Source organism: Podarcis muralis, chromosome 7 (assembly GCF_964188315.1).
Source record: "Podarcis muralis chromosome 7, rPodMur119.hap1.1, whole genome shotgun sequence".
In the NCBI taxonomy this organism is placed as follows: domain Eukaryota; kingdom Metazoa; phylum Chordata; class Lepidosauria; order Squamata; family Lacertidae; genus Podarcis; species Podarcis muralis.
In genome coordinates this window covers 80,624,153-80,647,528 of record NC_135661.1, presented here as the reverse complement: position 1 = coordinate 80,647,528, position 23,376 = coordinate 80,624,153, and the positions used below count along the sequence as shown (strand labels likewise).

General features: G+C 47.7%; 1 protein-coding gene across 2 annotated transcripts in view; it reads right to left on the bottom strand.

The window, feature by feature from the left end:
* Positions 1–13,356, bottom strand: part of ERF (ETS2 repressor factor) — a 38,398-nt gene extending 25,042 nt beyond the window's left edge. Inside the window, exons 1-2 of one of the 2 annotated variants that reach the window (XM_028742329.2) lie at positions 12,990–13,356; positions 7,318–7,399 (exon numbers count right to left, since the gene is read on the bottom strand). In XM_028742329.2, coding sequence (XP_028598162.2) covers positions 7,318–7,378 — 61 coding nt within the window. In that variant the 5' untranslated portion in view covers positions 7,379–7,399; positions 12,990–13,356. The remainder of the gene's footprint in view (positions 1–7,317; positions 7,400–12,989) is intronic. The other variant, XM_077932194.1, reaches the window with a different exon arrangement.
* Positions 13,357–23,376: the final 10,020 nt, after the last annotated feature.

Below are 23,376 nucleotides of genomic sequence, written 5' to 3'. Positions count from 1 at the left end.
TCCCCCCCCCCGCCACCGCCCCACCCTCCCAAGAGTAAATAGTAATGGCATGCAATATTGTAAAGAGGAAGGTTTTCCCTCGCAAGCAGCAAAGTCTCAGAGGGGCCCACAGGGTGTTGGCTTGCAGAGGGATGGGGAGGAAGGCGCACTGGACAGAGAGAAAGGTTATGTAAAAAAGCTCTGAAAAGCCAGATGACAGGAATATCAGCAAGGAATATATTGAGGTCTTCTTCTATCCCTGAGAGTAGGAAGACAAGGCAGCAGAAGTCTTTGAAAGTTTCAGGCTGCAGTCCTAAGCAGCCCAGGAAGCAAACCCCAATGGGCACAGTGGGGCTTGTTCCTAAGTAAACACGCACAGGATTGTGCTGTTATTAAGGCTATAAATTAGGAGCAAATGGTCGAGAACACAGACCTCCTTGCACCATATACAGTACAGTGGTACCTCGGCTTAAGAACTTAATTCGTTCTGGAGGTCCATTTTTAACCTGAAACTGTTCTTAACCTGAAGCACCACTTTAGCTAATGGGGCCTCCTGCTGCCGCCACGCCGCCACTGCACAATTTCTGTTCTCACCCTGAAGCAAAGTTCTTAACCCGAGGTGCTATTTCTGGGTTAGCGGAGTCTGTAACCTGAAGCGTCTGTAACCTGAAGCGTCTATAACCTGAGGTACCACTGTACGAACTTTCTCAAGATCTGGCTGTGTTGATGGGCAGGCCATGGACTTCCAAGGGCTTGCTTTTTTATATAAATATCAGGATGCGGTTTGAAAAAGTCATCTGCAAAACAAGCCGTAAATGAGGCTGTGCTACAGGATTGGTTGTAAGGAACTGTTTTCCAGCGCATGCTGTTTGGGAACAGGACAGATCCATCCATTAGCAGACAGGTGAGTCCCTGGCCCTGTAAGCTGTCTGGATAAGAAAGCACTTTTTGGAACCATATTGTTATAGATTTGAGGGGATTCCCCCCCAAAAAATCCCTAGAAATAAATAAATGGTAGTTGTTGTTTAGTCATTCAGTCGTGTCCGACTCTTTGTGACCCCATGGACCAGAGCACGCCAGGCACTCCTGTCTTCCACTGCCTCCCGCAGTTTGGTCAAACTCATGCTGGTAGCTTCAAGAACACTGTCCAACCATCTCGTCCTCTGTCGCCCCCTTCTCCTTGTGCCCTCCATCTTTCCCAACATCGGGGTCTTTTCCAGGGAGTCCTCTCTTCTCATGAGGTGGCCAAAGCAGTATTTTGATTAACTGGGATATGGATGAAAATACAAGCTGCAGGACTGTGTCAGACAAGGAATCCCTGGGCTGACTTATGCAAAACAGCCTGGCTGGCCTAAGGAAGAGCAAATCTATTAACATGACCTAATGGGCCATCCTAGAAGAATCCTTGGGCCTGCCTGGGAAAACAGATGTTGCAAGGGTGGTGTGTGTGTGTGTGTGTGTGTGTGTGTGTGTGTGTGTGTGTGTGTGAGAAGGGACAGGAAAAGAGAGTTTTTGAGCAAGGTATTCTAAGAAGAAGAACCAGGAAGAGAGACAGGGATCCATTTGCATTTGCTGGGTCCTCAAGACTGGCCAAGGGTGCAGCCAGCACATAAATAATTACCGGGCTGCATGTCCTGGTTCTTCCAAAATCCTGGAGCCAATAACTTGAGTACAGGACACACCCGGCATGTTTGTTGTAGAATGACAATACACCCCTCTGCCGGAGCAAGAGCTGGGCACAAATTCAACAAATAGATGAACATCTGATAGCAACACAGTGTCGACCTCCTTTCAGTCAGACACTGCGTGTTGCCAGACAATGTACTGAAACTTGGATCCTGCCCACCAAACTTGAAAGGGGTGGGATTTCATTGCAATCTATTGGCTGCTCCCCCTGCTTGCTGGGAAAAATATCATGGCAAGAAAGAGACTAGCTTGGCCCCATCTGTTGACCAGAAAAGGAGCAGTGCAGGGAGCTTGCTTCTTCTATCCCGGCCAGAAGAAATAACAACTTGCAACTAAGAACTAGTGCCTGGGTTTGCTTTTTTCCTCCTCCTTCCCAAAAGCTTTTCCTTTTGTGTCATGTCTTTTGTAAGCCTGGGTTCAGGGACTGATGGTTTCAAGACACTCTGGGAAGCCCCCCCCCCTTTTTTTTTGGTTGAAGAGCAGGGTGCAACACACACAAGTAAATAAATAAATATTGGTGCTGAAGTGGGAAACCCAGAATTGCTAAAGTCGCAGTTGCTAAAGAATTGGATGCTGCCGGATAGCTCAGTCGGTAGAGCAGGGGTCACCAACCTAAAACCCATGGGCCGGAAGCAGCCCATGGAGGTCGTTTGACCGGCCCCTGAACCACCCCCGAACTGAGCCGCCTGCTCTCGCGCTGCGCTAAACTGGTGCAGCGCGGCACGGGAAATCGTGTCTGCGCTGACGCAGATACCAAAAATCACAGGCAGGCGCGATCCAGCCCACAGAGGGATCTCCGCAGGACTGATCCGGCCCAGGCAAGATAAACCTTGCCGACCCCTGTGGTAGAGCATGAGACTCTTAATCTCAGGGTCGTGGGTTCAAGCCCTACGTTGGGCAAGAGATTCCTGCATTGCAGGGGGCTGGACTACAGGACCCTGGTGGTTCCTTCCAACTCTACAATTCCATGATTCTAAAATGTGGGAACACCAGGAGAACCCTGCCAGATCCGAGCCAAGGTTCATCTCCCCTCAGCAGCCAGCCCCCTGCCTCTGGGAAGCCTTACAAGCAAGTAAGGAACGCCGCAGCCCCCTCTGCTGTTGCCTCCCTGCAAATTGCATTCTGAGGCATATGGCTACTGCCCCTGGAGGTTCCATGCTGCCATTGTGATGGTTAGTGGCCAGTTACGAAGCGCTACCTGCCGTGAGTCCCCCCTGATGCACTTTTAAAGCGGTCGAAATGTGTGGCCATCATCACCACCATGTCTTGGGGCAGGTGAATTCCAATACCACACGAGGCTTAGATTTGCCATGCCAGCTAGATCTGGGGACCCTGGATGCCTGTGGAAGCTGATCAGGATTTCTCCAGTGGGAAGGTGAATAAAAGGGGGCAGATTTCAGTGAAAGAGTGCTTGCCCACCGGTCCTTCAGCATACACCTGGTACGCAGGCTGAGACCCTACCTACCCATGGACTGTCTCGCCAGAGTGGTGCAAGCTCTAGTTATCTTCCGCTTGGACTACTGCAATGTGCTCTACATGGGGCTACCTTTGAAGGTGACCCTGAAACTGCAATTAATCCAGAATGTGGCAGCTAGACTGGTCCCTAGGAGTAGCCGCCAGGACCACATAACACCGGTCCTGAGAGATCTGCATTGGCTCCCAGTACGTTTCTGAGCACAATTCAAAGTGTTGGTCTGACCTTTAAAGCCCTAAATGGCCTCGGTCCTGTATACCTGAAGGAGCTTCTCCACCCCCATCGTTCACTGAGGTCCAGCGCCGAGGGCCTCATTGCGAGAAGTGAGGTTACAGGGAACCAGACAGAGGGCCTTCTCGGTAGTGGCGCCCGCCCTGTGGAATGCCCTCCCATCACATGTCAAGGAAATAAGCAGCTATCTTATTTTTAAAAGACATCTGAAGGCAGCCCTGTTTAGGGAAGTTTTTGATATTTAATGCTGTATTGTTTCTAACACTTGATTGGGAGCTGCCCAGAGTGGCTGGAGAAACTTAGCCAGATGGGCGGGGTATAAATAATAAATTATTATTATCATAAATTATTATATTAGACAATTGTGGGGGAACCCTGTGCCTATATTAAAAGGTCTAGGATGCTCTCAAGAGTTTACCTAGCATAAGATGCCTTAGAACAAGCCCCCAGAATCCTTTGCACCATGCAAGGCTTCTGCGGCAGGCGTTCACAGGGCACATGGCAGAATGTGAACTCGGAAAGGGTTCCTCGAGAGCGGAAAGTTTTAAAAGCCGCCGGTTTAACACATAGAGTTTAATCCAAAAATTCAGGGCAATCTTATTTGACAACAGCCCTCTCTCATTCTCTGAAAGCTGTTATCCACTACTTGGATAATCTGTTTCAAAGCCATCTTTTAAACCTCAGCATTGTCTCAACAGAAAAGCAGGGCTTGGGTGAATGCTCTGTCTGCTCATCCAGGTGCCCCAAGAGGGGAGGGTTTCTCCCCCCCCCCCCCCGGTTTGTGCTCCTTCCTAAAAACTGAGAATCGTCTCCAAAAAAACTGGGAGCAACTTTTTCTAGCCCTGCTGCTGATCTAGCTAACGGTTTCAGCATCTTTCTGTCAAGTCTTTATTATTGTTGTCGGGTAACATTATATTGTTGTTGTTGCAACACACCCCAAGGAGAATTGACAAGCCATTGCTTTTGTGATCTACTGGTGAGCTTCCAAAGGCATCAATACCTGATCGTTACTGGAAAGAGCAAGGGGCTAGAGGGGCTTCCTTGGATTCAGCAAGTCGGTCCTTGCATCCATTTGTGCCCAAAGCATGCAAGGGAGAGGCCTGTATCATCAATGCACGATCAAGTGGAATATATAACAAGTGATATCTGCAATAAAATGTTGCAGCACATCAAGTGTGGGACACTTCTGGCCCTCAAGATGCTGCCGAACCATAACTCCCATCTGCCTCAGCAAGCATAGGGATGATGGGAGTTTAGCAGCATCGGGAGGGGGGCAGCAAAAGTTCCCCTACTCCTCCATTATACCCTAACACCTAATAGTGCTCCTGTTCAGGGTTCCAGTCAACCATGTCAACCATGTCCTATGTCAAGAAGCTGTCAAGGGCTCAAGCAGTTCACTCCCCCTGCCCGATTTTTTGTTTTCCCTTTCCGACTCAACATTTTGTGATTCCCTTGCTTCTACATAACTTGGGATTTACCTAAGCACGCCCTCTCGATTTCCAGCAGCCCCTTTTGGGCTCTAATTCTGTCAGGATCCTACCTCCGAGGGCACAATTCACAGGGAATGATGCTGAATTGCATGCCCTGTCTCCCCCAGGTCTCTGAGCATGCGTGCCTCCTTCTGTTTAAACAAGGGGTTTGGATGATGGGTTTAAGATTGCAATCTAACAGGTTCCTAACCTGCCTGACTGTTTCAGGTTGTAGCCTCCAGTGTTTGTTTTAGCGGCCATTTTAAGCCATGACAACTTTTTTAAAAAATAAAAATCTGAATACATCTAAATGCATTTATGGGTGCACATGGTTTGAGAGTGGATAAACCAAAACAGCATTAGGATGTTTGTGGAGAAAGCAAAGAAAAGCTGGCCTTCTTGCTAGCCTACGGGATAGAATTGCTGCTGCTACATTTATCCTGGAGCAAATTTGTTTTATCCCAGTGTATGTCATCCGACTACATTTTATGCTGCCAGGAGCCTTTGAAGTTATCTTCTGGTAGATTCCCACCCTTAGGCAATCAAACAAGCTATGGTTTGTTTCCCCAAAGCTCGGTTTGTTTTCTAGCTGCTCTCGCCTCAAGACTTTGCAGTTTGGTGACCATCCAGGATGGGGTCAGTAAAAAAAATAAAAAATAAAAAAATCAAGGAAGGGTGCTGAATTCACACATGACACCAGGAAACCAAGTTTCATAAGCCAAATAGATTCAGATCATTCTTTGTTAATGGGAAACAAACCATAGTTAAGTTGCTGGGCATGGTTCATATGTAACAATAAAGGTCTTAGCCAATTAAGTTCTACTGAAATCAATGAACCTAAGCTAGTTATGTCCTCTAAGGGCTATCAAGATAATAGTTTACAGTTAGGCTTGTTCTTACGGGCTATGTCCAACTCTAGGCATTACTACTTAAAGTAGAGGTGGAGAACCTGTGGCTTCCAGGTGCTGATGGACTCCAACTCCCATAATTCCTGGCTGCCTGGACTCCAACTCCCATAATTCCAACAACATCTGGAGGACCATAGGTTCTCCATCCTCAAATTAAAGGATCTCAACATTAAAACCAGTGTCTTGTTTCTAAGAGGAACTAGCTGGAAGCTTCCAAGAAGAGTGCAAAGGCACAACATCCTTTCCAAGCTGATTGCCCTCAGTGTCTTGTATTCACACAGGCATATTGCCCTCTGGTTCACAGAATTACAGAGTTGCAAGGGACCTCCAAAGGTCATCTAGTCCAACCCCCTGCAATGTAGGAGTTTCCATCTAGCTCTCCTGGCTAATAGGTGCTGGAAGACTGGTTATCCTCCGCAAATATGCCTGCTTGCTTCTTCTTTTAAGCCCTCTTAGCTAGCGGCCATAAATATATCCAGTGGCGGTGAATTCCGCAAGTTAATTGCACGTTGTATATGAAATACTTCTCTCTTTCGGCTCTCCGGAGCCTTGAGCTATTAATCTGCCGGGGAGGTGCCGCTGAAAGATTATGACCGGCTCCAAGGCCGTAGCAAAAGTGGGATTAGAACTCTGCTCTCCCAGATCAAAATATAATCCTCTCCTTGGTGCACTAAGCTTGTGTATATGTTGCGTGTGCGCAGACACCAATGCCTCACACAACCGAAATCTCCCGTGGGGACGCCCCTCTCTTCTCCAGGTCTCTGGGCTGCCTGCCGTTGCCCAAGGGGGTAATTATAAAGGTGTTTGTTTTTGATTGCCTCATTTAGACACAAGTGGCTTTTGCTCAGCGCAGAACCCGCCTTGCGTGTGCATGTGTGTGTGTGTCTATATATCTATATCTGCCTGTCTGATGCAACAGCTGAACACTCAGAGAGGGAAAGATGGGGCCCACTCCCCTCTTATCTAGGGGGAGATGAGCCTCTGACATTCGTCGCTAAGGGGGAAGACTCCAAAATTGGCTGGGGGAACACATGCTTTTGACCCACGTGAAATTTCCGAAGGGGGCGCCTTCCATCTGTATCCCCCCCGCAACCCCTACATCTTAGGGCTATGAGAAAGTGAGGCCTGGAAAATCCCTAGAAATGGACTCTTCTGAGACAGCCACGACTAAAATTAGAAGTGCTGTAACTATGGGTGGAAGCGAGGGAGGACTTTGTGGCCAGGGGAACAGGCCCAAATTATCCCTAACTTTATTAATTATGGTGTTAGAAACACCTGAGGTGGCCTGGAACACACACACACACACACACACACACACACACACACACACAGTATATCTCATACATTTAAAGAAAAAAAGAGAAAAGAATCCTGGGAACTGTAGTTTCTGAGACAGCTTGGAAATGTTGCTGTGTGAGGGGGAAACTACACTTCCCATGATTCTATGGGGGGTGGGGAGGTGTGCTTTAAATGAAGGGTGCGTACGTAGCCAGTCGGTCAGAGGAAGTGGAGCCTAGTAGGCGGGCATGAGAATGAGAGGGAGAGAGAAGGGTTGTGAGCCTTACTGTACCTTGCCTCCAGTCCGCAGTGCCATCTTGTTTGCTTGCTGGAGATCGACATCTGCAATACATTCGACTTTGGCGAGAGGATGGCTGTGCAAACAGAGCAGAGGGTTAGGATACCAGCACAAAAAGTGTGTGTGTGTTTTTTTTGGTGAGGGGGGTAGAATCTCTGCCAAGAGAATTTGGCTTAAAGATGTTGAGGACCAAAGAGGACACCTCACTGCTCCAAGCCCAAACAGATCAAAGACTGGCTGTGTACATGCCATGCATTTAAAGCACATTACGAACCATCCTGGAAACTGTAGTTTACTCCCAACTTACCTACCATTCTCGGCACATTTATCAAACTACAGTTCCCAGGATTCGTTGGGCTGGGATTGCTTTGAATATATGGCTTGTACCACGGCCAGCCCAAGACATTTGGGCACCTGAGGGGAACCACAAAATGGCGTCTGCTCACCCGTGCCAGGGAAGAAGGGGTGAGTAAAGATCAACCTCAGGAACGAGGGAGGAAGAAGTATCTACATAAGGATCAGTAATTGCACCTAGTAGCCCTTAACAGCCTTGGTAGTTGCTGCTGTGCTCAGCTCCCAAAATCCCCTGGGCAATGCAGGCGGAAGCTGATGTTAGTTGTAGTTTGAAAATTTGCAGGGCAACAGGGTTTTGTTTTTAGTTTATTATTAGATCTGCCCTTCTTCCTGGGAGCTCAGCGTAGTGTACATGGGTCCCCATACTCCCCATTTTATCCTGACAACCCTGTGAGGTTGATAAAGTTCAGAGATTGCGATGGGCCCAAAGGTCGCCCAGCGAGCTTCATTGCGGAGTGGGGATTCGAACCCAGCCCTCGCCTACAGTGACATCAAATTAATGTTTAAACTTTCCCTGCATTAACTACAACAGAAAACACCAGAATGTCACATCGGTAGAAGGGAAAGGGAGGATTCAGAAGGTGGTTTTGGGGTCCCAAAAGGTTGTGTGAGTTTGCAGCCCGGTGCCACTTCTAAACACTTGACAAGGGTTTAATGTGTGAGCCCAGAAGTTCCAAGTTAAAATTTCATGTCTACCAGAAACTCAGTAAGTGGTCTTATGCATATTCCCTGCCCCCCACCCATATTATTATACGGACAATGATGGTTTACAGAGGGGTAGCAGTAGTCTACATTACAAGGCTGTTGTAACGATTGCTGAGCCTGTGCATTCACAGCACTTTGAAAGGCTCTGTGTAGGAATGCGTGATTCTTAAATAGGAATGAAATGTAAAGCAGCTGAGGGATATTACCAGCAGAAAGGAAGCTGTCTCGATCTATGTCGGAAGCGTCGGAGAAGACAGCCTGTGTATGGCACGATATTGCTCAGAGGCACTTCTTCCAGTAAAACTCTGCAAGCCTCCCCCCCCCTTTGTTAGAAAATAAACTTCCAAGTGGGTGCATACGGAGCAAACATTTCCACACTAATGTGTCCACAGTGGGTGGGATGAACTTAATAATGAAAAGTTTTGGGGAGCCCAAAGTAACCCACTAAGAGAGAAGGGTGTTTGTTGTGTTTCTGGATGAGTCACCGGCCAGGTAATCCTGCCCCATATCTGGAAAGGACAGGTGTGAACGGGGAGCCTCCAGATGTTTCTGGACTTCCACCAGCTGCGGCCAGCATTGCCAATGGTTAGGGACGATGGGAATTTTGTAGCCCAACCTCTGGAGGGCCACAGGTTCCCCAAACTATGACACACGCAAAGATTCCCTGCCTTCAGGAGACGTACTCTGCAAGTCACACAGATTTATTTATTTATCACATTTTTATCCCGCCTTTCCTCCAAGGAGCTCAGGCTGGTCACGTGGTTCTCTTTTTACAACAACCCTGTGAGGTAGGTTAGGCCGAGAAACTGTGACTGGCTCAAGGTCGCTCAGCGAGCTTCACCCAGGATTTGAACCCTGGTTTCTCAGGTCCTAGTCCAACACTCTAACCACTAAAGCACATGGCTTGGGTGGTGGTGTTGTGCTCTTTGGAGGGCAAGTTGCTTTTTATCCCTACATGCTCTTAAAAGGTAAAGGGACCCCTGACCATTAGGTCCAGTCATGGCCAACTCTGGGGTTGCGGTGCTCATCTCGCTTTATTGGCCAAGGGAGTCGGCATACAGCTTCCGGGTCATGTGGCCAGCATGACTAAGCCTCTGGCAAACCAGAGCAGTGCACGGAAACGCCGTTTACCTTCCCGCCAGAGTGGTACCTATTTATCTACTTGCACTTTGACGTGCTTCCAAACTGCTAGGCAGGGACTGAGCAACGGGAGCTCACTCCGTCGCAGGGATTCGAGCCGCCGACCTTCTGATTGGCAAGTCCTAGGCTCTGTGGTTTAACCCACAGCACCACCCGCGTCCCTTAATTCAGGGTCCAAGGTTCAGGGTCCAAGAGTAAAGTGGCCTTGCAGTTTTAAATCAGACCTTCTCAGTGTTGGCTCCCAACAGTGTGGGACGCCCTCCCTATAGAGGTGTGTTGGGCACCATCCTTGCCAAGCTTTAAGCGGTCAATGAGGGCTGGCCTCTTATTATTGAATGTTATTGGCCTATTGTCCAGCCGATATGCGCTGCATGGCATTTTGGGGTGGGGTCATTTTCGATCCAATCTATTGCATTATCTTTCCTGGACGTAACTGGCATTTAGGGTGAAGGGCAGTTAACAACCAGAACCAAATAATGAAGACCACGAAGGAAAAGACCTGCTGGCTACCAGTACTTTCCATCGGGTGTGGAACACAAATGCAAAAACCAGTAGAAGGAGGACAGTTCCCACTAGGGCCCGGAATACAAGGGGTTAACCCGAGGAGCTTGAGGCCTGACACCTGTTTAAAGAGACATGTGGGAATTTTCTGGTCTTGACCCCTGCCGCTGACCCCTGGCGACCAGGCTACTGGGGAACCAGGCCAAAATATGGGAACAATCTCCCCAGGCATGAAAACTGACAGCTTGGGGGAATGGAATGACAGGGGGGTGGGGGTGGGGAGAGGCTATACAAGGACCCAAGGCGGGGGGGGGGCTGGAGATGGGGCTAGGGGGCTGGCTGAATAGCCCTTGCATCCACCCGCTCCCTGCCCCCCACCGCACAAATCCCAACCTCCCAATTCCTTTTTTTTTTACTTTCTTTTTCAGTCTTCCATTTCACCTCCCAGAAAAGACCCCTTTGCAGATGCAATTTATACCCGGCTCCCCCCCCCCCGCCACCCTTTGCCCTGCGCTGTCCTTGGGACTCCCTCTGGGTGAAGGGAGGGCACGAGGCAAGGAGGGTGGGGTGGGTGGAGAGGGTCACAAGCCCAGGGAGCAGGCAGCAGCCGAGAGGTCTGGTGCCACATTTTCTGGGGCCCGGCTATAAATAGCCGGCGTTATAAATAATGCAGCATTATTCCCTCTATAATTATCGGGTGGGAAGTTTGTGGCCGGGCTGGCGTATTACACGGCTGTGCAGGCCGGCACCCTCCTGCCTCCCTTACGCCAGTCTTCCTAATTTACCCTCCTTCCTCGCGGGGCTCGTCCCTCCTGCCAGACGGACAAATCGAGCAACCGGATCCCTCCATTACTCTGGAGCAAAAGGCTCCACGGCGCAGACCGCATCCTTTTCATTTAAACTCCCGGGGAAATAACGGAGTGGAACCCTCGCCCCACTGTTGGGGGGGGGGGGAAGGGAGCCAGCCTCCCCACTTCACCCCACCCCACCCAAAAAGCTTTTGCAATTGTAGCCCCTGCTAGGCTGAGGTTAATTTCGAAGGCAGAAATTTTGACCCGCTCGGCTTTAAGCCTGTCCAGAAGACGTGCCCCGCTGACCCACGGAGCCTGTTCCCTAATCCGACATGTGTGTGGGTTGCCCGGGGTTACTTGGTAGTGAAGGGAAGGCAGGTGGGATACACTCAGAAACACACTTGTCATGTTACAGGGTAGATTCTGGATATTTAGCATGCTCTGGGGCTCAGTCCCGGCATAAATTAAGACCCGCTTCATTGTGACATCATCATTATTATTATATAGCACCACCAGTGCATGGCAGTTTATAGCATGCAATAGGACAGGTCTCTGTCCCAAGGAGCTTACAATCAATGTCATGATACTAGAGTTCCCTAGGTATATCATTTAAAATGCATCTACTTTGTTAGGGTTTTCGTCCTGTTTTAACTGTATTTGCTGCTTTTAATCTTGTGTGCTAAATCATCCTGAGGCAGTTGTTTGGAAGGCAATTAACAAATCACTGATAATGCAGTAGTAATTAATATCCAGCCCAATTGTTTAGCTCCCTTGTTTAGAGGCAAACTGTCAAATCTGCTTTCCTCTACACATGAAAACACCTCCAGGCATCTCAGAAATATAAGCAGTACACACACTAACAAATTTTGATGACATCCAGAGTCTTAGCAAATTGGGGGTGTCCAAGCCAGCACAGGTGGGGAAACTGAGGCAGACACAGTGAACGGGGATGATGAATGCACGCCTGTTTGTTCCTAACAACACCCTCTTGCCTTAAGGGAGATGGGAATAAGGGGTGCCCCTTTCTGCTGTGGGAGAATTGCATTCTGACCTCCCTCTGCAGGTCTACTCAGAAGTAAGTCACAGAGGTCAATGGAAGAGTTTGTTTCAAATATGTACTCAGTTCACACAGCTCACTGGGTGGCCTTCAGTTACTCAACCTTGCATACCTCACGCAGTTTTATCAGACTCATAGGATTATATATATATTGTAACTCACGGAGTCCCTCTAATATGGTACAGTGAGAAATAAATCTAGATGAATTCAAAATAAACAAGCCTTCTTTTTTGGCTCGGCTAAAATATGGGACCTAGGAATTCAGGCTTTCATAAAAGGCCCTGTCAGAAGTGATGCTTACGTGCCTCTCTTTTTTAAAACCTTCATCTTCCACAAGTCTACTGCAGATGAGGTTTCGGTCAGGTTTTGTTTTTTTACACTGAAACTGGTTCCCTACGCATGCTGTTAAAGCAATATTCGCAAGGACCGGCAATCCAGGTTTAAAATGGCTCCCTTGTGATTCCAACATCCACACATGGACCAAAGTTTTTGATGCAGCTGAACTGTATCCCACGGGGAAAGAGGGAGGGAGGGAGAAGAACTTTGAGAACTGTAGCCCCTGATAGGCAAAAGTTAATATTTAAAAGGCAAAAATTTCCACGCTGGGGCCTTGAGCCTTTCGAGAAGACCTGCTCTTTCCAATACAGTTTAAAGCACACACCCCAAATTTGTAATATCAACTTCTATCAGTTATACATTTCTGGGGGTTTTTAAAGTCACTCTTCTGCTTTCATAATGATGCAACACATTTTAGGATTCAGTGGTTGTTGTTTTCAAAGACCTTCTGAGCACCATTTAGCATTTTTCAAGGGGGGGTGGTTTAAAAACAAAGACTTTCCCCTACCTACCTACCCACCTACCCACCCACTTCTACCTGTATTCAAGACTGTTCTTCTACATCTTCCTTGGTGTCCCCCCCCCAAAAAAAAAATCATAATAATAGAGTTTGTGATCACCCCATTTGGTGTTGGGTCCAAGAATCAGAGGCATGCAACGTCTGGACCGATTATGCAAAGTGTTCTGCCCCACATGCAACACTCCCCCCTCCCCAAAAAAATAAGAAGACAGAGCTGAGGGTGGGGAGGAGAAGAGAGAGAGAGAGAAAAAAAGAGACTTACAGAGCAAAGAGGAAGAGAGGGCTTTCTTTGTGTGGGGCTGCCCCATAGACGGGCTAAGTCGTCCCCTCCCTTTTTGCCCCCGGCCAGCTGGGAAAGTCAACTCCGGGGAGCCGGCCGGAGGGAAAGAGCGAGCGAAGCGGGTATATTTAGCCGCAGGGCGGGGTCGGCCGCCTGAGGAAGGAGGGAAGGAGGAAAAGAAGGAGTAAAGCGGGATTAAACTCTAGAAGGGGACGCCCGGCGCCTTGTGACTCCTCCATCGCCGAAATAGCAGCGCGAGGCGAGAGGAAAAGTTTGTTCCTGCGGCGGAATTAGCAGCAGGGCACTAAAAACAGCTGCAGCGAAAGCAGCGCCGCCGCCGCCGCCGCCTCCCTGGCCCGGGGCGCCTGCCAGCTGGCAGCCAGCTCCGGCCCTGCCCTGCCCGGCCTGCCTGCCCGCTCGGAGCGAGAAGCGCGGCAGACACAAGCACAGGCCCGCACGGCCCTTCGCACGCACGGCCAGGCTCCCTTTGTTGCCGCTTCCTCAGCGCCGCCGCCGCCGCCCGTAAGAGGCGTGGGTTCCGCCTCGCTGGCGCCCTCGGCCGCGCAGCGCCTCCTGCCGGCGGCGGCGCGGCCGGCAGGGGGCGCTAAGGACGAAGCGCCCGGATACGAGGCGGCGACAAGGCAGCTCCCGCCGCGCCTCTGTGTGAGTCTCCGCTCTGGCTTTCCTCCTCCTCCCCATCAGCTTTTTTTCTGTTTCTCACCAGGCGTCAGGATTTAGATTTAGATCTAGTGCGGCCCTAAGCTACTGAAGGTAATGGAGCCCTTTATATGGCCAGCCGTCATTTGTCAACAACAAATTGTCGCTGTTTCTTGTTTTGACTATATGCTGTATGGTAATTTATGGACCTAACAGGTACCTAAAGGCATTTGCACATAACAAAATACGTATTTTATCAAGGTAATTGTTGAAAAATCCATGCAGAATGTAAGCCCCCTATATATAGAAATGAGCAAAGCAGTGATATTTTAGGGAGCAGGCTAGCAGACCTGCTTACATCATAGGAGCCTACACGACACAAAACACTGTTGCTGTATGTAGGTTTTATTTTATATGTTTTTTATCTTATATTTTGGAAATGTACATCCACTTTTTTCCCCTTTAAATTTTTTGGGGGCCCCAAGAGAGTAGGGCCCTAAGCTATAGCTTCTTTAGCTTATACGTAAATCCGGCACTGATCAGGAGTGCCACCTTGAATAAAATATTTGGGGGGAGGGGGAGCAGGCAAGTTCAGACTCTCCAAATGTCCCTCTTATCCAGGGACAGTCCCAGATTTACAGACATTTCTGATTTGATCCCGGAATGTGCCGCTTTTCCTTAGGACGCCCTGATTTTCGTCGGAGGAATGTTGGAGGGAATGCAAGCTCCACCCTGCATAATTGGTCACAGCGCAAGCAATGCCCATCAACTTGGGGGGAGGGCCTTCAAATATTTTATTAGGGGGTCCGAAGGGCCCTCAGCACCTAGGAATTTGCTCCTATGATACACATACACACACACACCAGCTTCCACACCAGTCAGTGCAATTCAGATATATCTTCAACATATTAAGCGGTATAGAAATCAAATAATCAGTCGATTCATTCTCTCTTGTGCCCAGATCAGTGAAATACAGGGGGAACCTGGAATTGTAGAGTTGGAACAGATCCCAAGGGTCAGCTAGTCGAATCTCCTGCAATGCAGGGATCTCAGCACACAGTCCCCCATCCAGTTTGGAACCATAACCAGATCCTGTTTAGCTTTGCAAATGTGCTAGCCGTTTTATTGCTGAAGGAGTTTCCTCTCAGTATATATTACTCTCAAAACAAAAGTTTTATGGTTAGACATAGAAGTGTATCTAACTGTAATGCAATTAAAAAGAAAACAGAAAGCCTGTAGTTATCAGCAGCCTGGGTGCCAGGAAACATCAATTTGTCTCCCCTCTGCTGGGAGAAGGCCAGACTGCTGAGATTAGCAGTAGTTACGTTAAAGGTGGCCTGCGCTTCACGTATTTCTTTATGTTCCAAAACTAAAGGGAGCTTTTGTTTCTGTTTCTTTTCTTTCTTAGAAGAGAGAGGTGCCCATCGTTTTAGAGGCCACCTGTTTCCAATTTTGAAACCTAAGGGCTTCAAAGTGCACTTAAGGGCCTCTGTGTCTGTCCACTAGCTGAAGGGTTTTGTAGGGTCAGAGGCCACCTGAACCTATTTTCTGTGTCAAATCTCAGCTCTGGAACCTGTCAGTGTGCAAAGTAGCCTTCACTCATGCAACTTGGGACAATTTGTGTATGTGTGTTTGTGTGATCAAATGTGGACGAGCTTTTAAGCACCACAGAACTATTTATCATGGCAAAATGGAAACCAAGAATACAGACCGCAGCTTCTTGGATAATTACAGCACCCTACTTGCCAACATTTAAACTGGGGAGGGAAATGTGATTAAGTCGCAAATGGCAAATATTTGTTTTGGTGACCTAAACTGCTTCTGACATTTTTTCATTCCACCCAGTTAAAGAGTGTAACGCTAAAGCTTGCGTGTTCGTACACCAACAGAAAGGGGTAAAATACATTTCTTTTCTAGTTTTGCATTTCTTGTGGCTACCCAATGAATCCAACAATTTACTCCCACTCATCAAGGACCTCTACAGTGCTCCCAGCAGATCCCCCCGCTATTGTTTACGTATCAGATCTGAAACACCAGCAGCTGCGTTACAGAAAACCCAGTGGCCCAATATTCTGATGCAGCACGTAATATTTAACGTATTGAATAGGAGGTGCAGAAAACCATGCCTATCTGGAAGTGCTGTCCCTAACCCCAACTACGTGAAGGTGGCAAGAGGAAGATGCTTTTCACATGCTCAGAGACACTCTTTTCCAGCCAAGCTGGAAGTCAAATGTAAATCAGTCCTTGGCTAATATGGAAACATCCAGATCCTATGTCCAGAGCTGAAACAGATCCCATTGATTCAGGCCACTGTGAGGGTTGTTTGAGATTAAATATTACACCGTGTGTGTGTGTGTGTGTGTGTGTGTGTGTGTGTGTGTGTAAGTCACTGGACTGCTTACGGAAAGCTAACTGGAGAATATGTTCTATTGCCCTGGGTGGGGACTAGCTTCTAAAATAGAGATTATGTTCTGCGTTCCAAGGATATCCTCACAGCATCAACACAGTTCTATTTAGGAGAAGTGCTAGAGGAACTTGCAAGGCTAGCTTCAGAGGGTGGCATGACTGGACATTTGTGGGAGCTTCAAGAGCAGCAGAGAGCCCATTGCACTGAGAATGCTGCCATTTCCACCTTGCACAGAGTACAGTGGTACCTCGGGTTAAGTACTTAATTTGTTCCAGAGGTCCGTTCTTAACCTGAAACTGTTCTTAACCTGAAGCACCACTTTAGCTAATGGGACCTCCTGCTGCCGCCGCACCGCCGGAGCACGATTTCTGTTCTTATCCTGAAGCAAAGTTCTTAACCTGAAGCACTATTTCTGGGTTAGTGGAGTCTGTAACCTGAAGCGTATGTAACCCGAGGTACCACTGTATCAGATGCAGCCAAAGATAATTCTATTTTTTTTTTATAAAAAAATATTGCTCAATTTCCACATAAGAAATTATCAAACCATATAATCACCTATATAATTCCCCCCATGGACTTCCCTCAGCTCCTCTCCCTGGTTTCGCTGCACATATTTTCTCTGCATATTATAAAATCGTATATATCCTTACATATCTTTCCATCATGTTATCAACAATAAATTTGTGTATGTTTATTCAAAACCTGCCAAGGAGTCCAGTTCATTTTGCTGTATTTTTAAATAATTTGTGTAAAGTTCCCATCCCTCCTTAAAGTCACAGTTGTCCTTGTCTCGCAGTTTGTATGTCAGTTTAGCCAGTTCTGCATAGTTCATCAATTTCTCTTCCCACTGTTCTTTCGTTGGGGTTTCCTCATTCTTCCATCCTTGTGCGATCAAGACTCTTGCAGCTGTTGTAGCATACATAAACAAGTTCCTTATTTTCCTTGGCAGGTCTTGTCCTACAATCCCTAACAAAAATGCTTCTGGTTTTTTTTACAAATGTCATTTTAAACATTTTCTTCAATTCATTCTATATCATTTCCCTTTTTTATTTTTTTTAATATTTACATTCCCACCACATATGAACAGCCAAATATAATTCTCTGTTTGTAAATCCTGCTTGTTCTATGTTGGCCCCTGAGGGTGCTGTGTGCCCAAGGGCCCGCAAAATCCTGGATCCACCAGTTGGGTGGGGTGCTGGGAGACTGGTTGTCCCCAGATAATTCTTTTTTTCTAAATATCTAATTTTAGGACACTGAGCAGGGGTGCGGAGCCTCTGGCCCTCCAGATGTTGTTGGACTACAACTTCCACCATCCCTGCTGAGTTGGAGTCCAACATCTGGAGTGACACAGGCTCCCTACCCCTCCAATGCAGGCTTCAGATCTTATACCGGAGGTTTGCAGTGCAATGCTCTGCATATCCACTCAGAATGAGTCCCGTTGAGTTCAGTGGAGTTTACTTCCAGGTACGTGGGTATATAGGGACGCGGGTGGCGCTGTGGGTTAAACCACAGAGCCTAGGACTTGCCGATCAGAAGGTCGGCGGTTCGAATCCCCACGAGGGGTGAGCTCCCGTTGCTCGGTCCCTGCTCCTGCCAACCTAGCAGTTCGAAAGCACGTCAAAGTGCAAGTAGATAAATAGGTACCGCTCCGGCGGGAAGGTAAACAGCGTTTCCGTGCGCTGCTCTGGGTTCACCAGAAGCGGCTTAGTCATACTGGCCACATGATCTGGAAGCTGTACACCGGCTCCCTCGGCCAATAAAGCGAGATGAGTGCCACAACCCCAGAGTCGGTCACGACTGGACCTAATGGTCAGGGGTCCCTTTACCTTTACGTGGGTATAGGACTGCAGCCCCAAAGAGGCAAAATGCGTTCCACAGTGCAACCTGCACCATCTATTTTCAGTACATGTGGGTTTAGCTTTACTGCTTGAGTTTTGACATACTGTTATTATTTCATTTATGCCTTATGCAAAAAAAAATAAGAGGGGGAGCAGCAGCAAAAATGCCTCTAGGCGATTTACAGTTTAAGAACAAATATGCAACATCCAATATGACAAACACAATAAATAAAATTTCCCGCTGGAAAAACAACCACCGTCAACAAAATATCCTATATAGCATAAAGACAGCAATCAGCTCAGAAACCCCGTCGTATGGGAACAGACGTTCATATTAAAAACACAGGGTAATAAAACATGAATAATTGCTAAAACTGCTAAGAAGAAGGAGTCTAAAAGGCCTGGAGCAAGTGGGAAGACTTTGCCTTAGGGCCTGGGGTAAGCATCACATTAAGCTGGCTCAGCCTCTGCCAACCTGGGGCCTGCCAGATGATGGCGGTTTAAATGAAGATGGGGAGAACCTTGCACACCAGCTTTCGCTCCTTGGAGAAAAAAGGTGGGGTAGAAAGGCAGCAGTTTGTTCCCTCGATGCAAAGCCATCCTATACAGTGGTACCTCAGGTTACAGACGCTTCAGGTTACAGACTCCGCTAACCCAGAAATACTACCTTGGGTTAAGAACTTTGCTTCAGGATAAGAACAGGAATCGTGCTCCGGTGGCGCAGCGGCAGCAGGAGGCCCCATTAGCTAAAGTGGTGCTTCAGGTTAAGAATTGACCTCTGGAACGAATTAAGTTCTTAACCTGAGGTACCACTGTACATTTGCTGTACATCAGTACAGCTTTTCCCCACCCGGTGCTGCCAGAATGGGACTTTAACCTTCTGCCTTCCGGTGCTGAGAATGTGAAGTGGGGAGGGGGTAGACCTGAGAAAACAGACCAGGTCTCCCACACTATCATTATCCGAGCAAATTTCCCTGCAATGTTGCAACCAGCGAGCGCACCAAAAAGCAACGCTGCTTGGGTCTTCTCGTTGAGTTATTTTATGTGCCTCTTTTCTTTTGGCCAAGCTTCCTGAGTGGTACTCATCATATATGGCAATCTCCATATATATATATATATATATATATATATATATATATATATATATACACATGTATCATGTGCAGTTTTGTCCTCTTTACAATGTCCAAGTGGCTGCAGCTCAGAAGAGCATTTTGCTTCGCGTCCAGAAGGTTCCAGGTTCAATTCCTGGACAGGCACAACTTAGAAAGACGTCTTTCTAAGACCCTGGAGAGCTGCTGCCATTCAGGATATTGTGTCCTTGAACTTCAATAATGCCTCACACATACCTGGATGGAGAAGGGTGTGTGAGTTTGTGTAGGAGATAGCCTGCCGAGCAAAGTTAAACTCGATTTAATTGCACCACCCACTTTTGGCTCTGGCCCTGCCCACCTCTAGCATGAGGTCCCTGGAAAGTTGCCCAGAAGAGAAGGCCACTGCCACCAGGCAGGAAAACCTTCTCTCCCGCTTCCCACAGCATCAAAGCATTTCCAAGAACTATCACTTCTTCAAGGCTTTTCTAGGAAAGGGTACTAGAAGGTTAAAGGGAATGCCACCATTTTATCGGTCTGGAAATTCCACTTGTGGTGTTTAAGAGGTTGTTCCCCGCTCCCCCCAAAAAAAGAACTGGATGTTTCATGAAGATCGAAGTCGCTGAGGATCCTCAACTGTCCTGCTCCAGAAATCAGCTGGAGGACATGTGGGTTTTCATTCAGCCCAACACCTTGACATCGGCATTTGTCTGTTTGTGAGCATGATGGAATGCAATCAAAGAATGAATGCCAGCCTTTGCAAACAACAAAGACTTTGCAGTTCTGGGAGGTAGGATGCCAAGTGAGAAATCTTCAGCGTCCTCACCAAACTACAACCTCCAGGATTCTTTGCAGGAAGTTGCCACTTTTGGTCAGGCAAAATAAAGGACGGTTCAGGAGAGTGGGGACACAGCCAAGCAGTGGCGGACCTGCACTGCGCTAGACCAACATAATAATTATTTTAGGCATTTATTTAATATTATTTATTTTCTCTCACATTCTAGGGGTTGGACTAGATGATCCTTGGGGTCCCAATTCTACGATTCTATTATCTTCTGTGCATAAGCACAGGCAAGTGATTTCGGAGCGATCTCCTTTCAGTGACTTGTGTTTTCCTTGGAATTCCATTGTATGTAACAAAACCTGCACAGTGTTCTCTTGAAACTGAAACACCTTGTGTATTCAGTTTAGCTTTGTCGCACGCAGTGGCTAGAAAGCTCCCCTTTCACGCTGACTGGGCAGCTCTAGGATGCTGGAGGGGAAGAAATGGAGACAGTAAGAGATTTTTCTTTCTTGGGCTCCATGATCACTGCAGATGGTGACAGCAGTCACGAAATTAAAAGATGCCTGCTTCTTGGGAGAAAAGCAATGACAAACCTAGACAGCATCTTAAAAAGCAGAGACATCACCTTGCCGACAAAGGTCCGTATAGTTAAAGCTATGGTTTTCCCAGTAGTGATGTATGGAAGTGAGAGCTGGACCATAAAGAAGGCTGATCGCCGAAGAATTGATGCTTTTGAATTATGGTGCTGGAGGAGACTCTTGAGAGTCCCATGGACTGCAAGAAGATCAAACCTCTCCATTCTGAAGGAAATCAGCCCTGAGTGCTCACTGGAAGGACAGTTCGTGAAGCTGAGGCTCCAATACTTTGGCCACCTCATGAGAAGAGAAGACTCCCTGGAAAAGACCCTGATGTTGGGAAAGATGGAGGGCACAAGGAGAAGGGGACGACAGAGGACGAGATGGTTGGAGAGTGTTCTTGAAGCTACCAGCATGAGTTTGACCAAACTGCGGGAGGCAGTGGAAGGCAGGAGTGCCTGGCGTGCTCTAGTCCATGGGGTCACGAAGAGTTGGACACGACTAAACGACTAAACAACAACAACAACAACAACAAAGGATGCTGGAGACAGAGACCCTGTTGCAGAATGTACCGTAACAAGCATTTGACCACCTGCAATCTGGGGCCCACCACACCACATCTGACAACTGAATTTGGCTTCCATGTGGCAGCCATACAATGCGCCCACTGCCTCTCACTTCTTGTCTGTTACCCTGCTAATATAAACCTGCGGCTATTCTGCACTGCCAGTGGAACTTCCTACGTCTGTCCCCTGCTGGAGACAGAATGCTAGCCTAGAGGGGCTTTGAACCGATCCAGCAAGGGGATTCTGATGTCGTCCATTGCCTGCGCTCACATAAACAACACCAAGTCACAGAGCAATAGGTGAGATTGTATTTTCTACAGCACCAGCTTCTTCTTCTTAAAAGCGCTGCAGACTTGCAAACATCACAAGATGTTTTCTTGTTAAGTAAGAGATGTCGGGAGCCAAAGCAAACCGGGAGAAGAGGGAATATGTTTCTACGTGTCCAGGCTGTTGGGTCACCCTGGGATGCTTTGTGAGCAAAGGGCCTTCAGGCACACATGGCGATGATTCAACTGCAGCCCTGCACAGATGTCAGGGCTGAAAAGTACCCTAAATGTCAAGCTTTTAAAAACAGAAACACCACCCACGTTTTGAGCCTTTAAGGCATGCTTCCATAACGCCTATTTCCATGAGTGCAACACCCTGTTCCCCAGAGAAATTGACTGCAGGAGAAACACCCTTCTCTTGCATCTGAATCCTGCTATGGTATAGATCAGGGATTCCCAAAATGTGGTCTATGTTTGGGTTGCCATATGTACTCTTTTTTTTCCAGGACACCTCCTCTTTTTCATAGAGTCGTCATGAAGATCCATAGTTAAAAGTAGAATTCGGCTAGTGTGTCCTCTTTTTTGTTCTTCAAAATATGGCAACCCTAGACTGTGAACCACCAGTGGTTCAGGCAGTTCATGGCCATGTCCGCATGAAAGAATCATGCTGATTTGTAATTGCATTTTTATTGCTTCTTTTCTTTCTTATCTTGTATTTTATTGTATTACATTTTGAATTCTTTGGGATGCAAATTGTAATACAATAAAAATTCAAGATAAGGGGAAAAAGATGCAATAAAAAATAACAGTTAAAGCCATACAGTGTGTAGTGCAGTGCATTACAATTGTTACAAAAGACAGAAGAGTCATTAAGACCCGCAATTTTCAAGTGGTTTTGGGAACCAGCGATATAAATCAAAAGGGAGAATTCGCATTGGGAGGGAATGGCAGGTTCGGATGGATGATGGTGCTTTTCATCAGGACCATGTTGCGAAAACATTAACCCCCTCCCAAATTTGGTTGGGACCTCTCCCTCCTCAGCTGCTATTTAAACAACAACTGAACAGGTTAAATGCATTTTTGCAGGGCCCATTTCACTGTTTAATAGCAGAACTTAAATCTGCTTTCCTATCATTTACATCCCTTTGTTCTAGGCTGTGAACGCACCATACGTTTAAAGTGAACTCTGAGATCACTGGATCTCAGAAGACAACAACAACAATAGCAGATTTGAATATTTTCTCTCCCCAAAAGAAATCTGGGCGCTGTGGTTTGTTAAGGGTTCCTACAGTGCTCAGAATTCCTTGAGGGAAAGAAAGTGCTTTGGCCACCCTGAGTGGCTGGGGAAACCCAGTCAGATGGGTGCCATATAAATAATAATAGGATGATGACAACGAGGAAGGAATGCAAGAGGTCTCCTAACAACTCTCAGCACCTTTACCAAACCAAAGCTACCAGAATTATTTAGGAGAAGCCATGGCTTTTTAAAGTGGCATCACGGCGCTTTAAAAGTATGGTGCGGATGTGGCCTAACTGCTTCACTTCCCGGACCCTTCTGTGCTTCTGTGTTGGCAACTGTGAACACTCTTCCAAGGGGGGCAGGATTTGGCCGAGAGCTCTGGATGGCTTGAGGAGCAGCAGCTTTGGAAGTCAAACCTAACGGGCCAGCGCTTTGTCCACATGGAGGTGAGATAAGGAGCATCAGAAGACACCACTGTCCCGAGGAAAGCAGCTGCCAGGGCTCGGAGGCCCCTCTCGCTGCGCTCTCCGCTTATTTAAAACTACTGCAAGGCAGAAGGAATCCGTGTAGCTGTGCACGACCAGACACGCCGCCGCACAAGTTAAATAACACGCAGCCAGGGCGTTTCTGGAGGGTAATTTACAGGCGACGTGAACGCGCCTTTCCCATTCCTTTCTGCAGAAACTCAGCAGAGGAGAAGAGGGTGGTGGTAAAGCGGGTGGGGAAGGCCTTAACCTACCCGAGAAGGCCTACGTGCATTTCCGTAGCAAGCGCCAGTGTGGCTGACCTGCTTTCTTTTTGTGTGTGTGTGTGTGTTTTGCGGAGCTGAAAAGGCGAAAACTGCACCGCGCTTCGCATAACTGTTTTGACGGGAACGCCAAGTAGATCGCGCTTGTTGCATTTGCTCAAGTTGGATCGGGGTCAATTGCTGGCGCAAAACGCGCG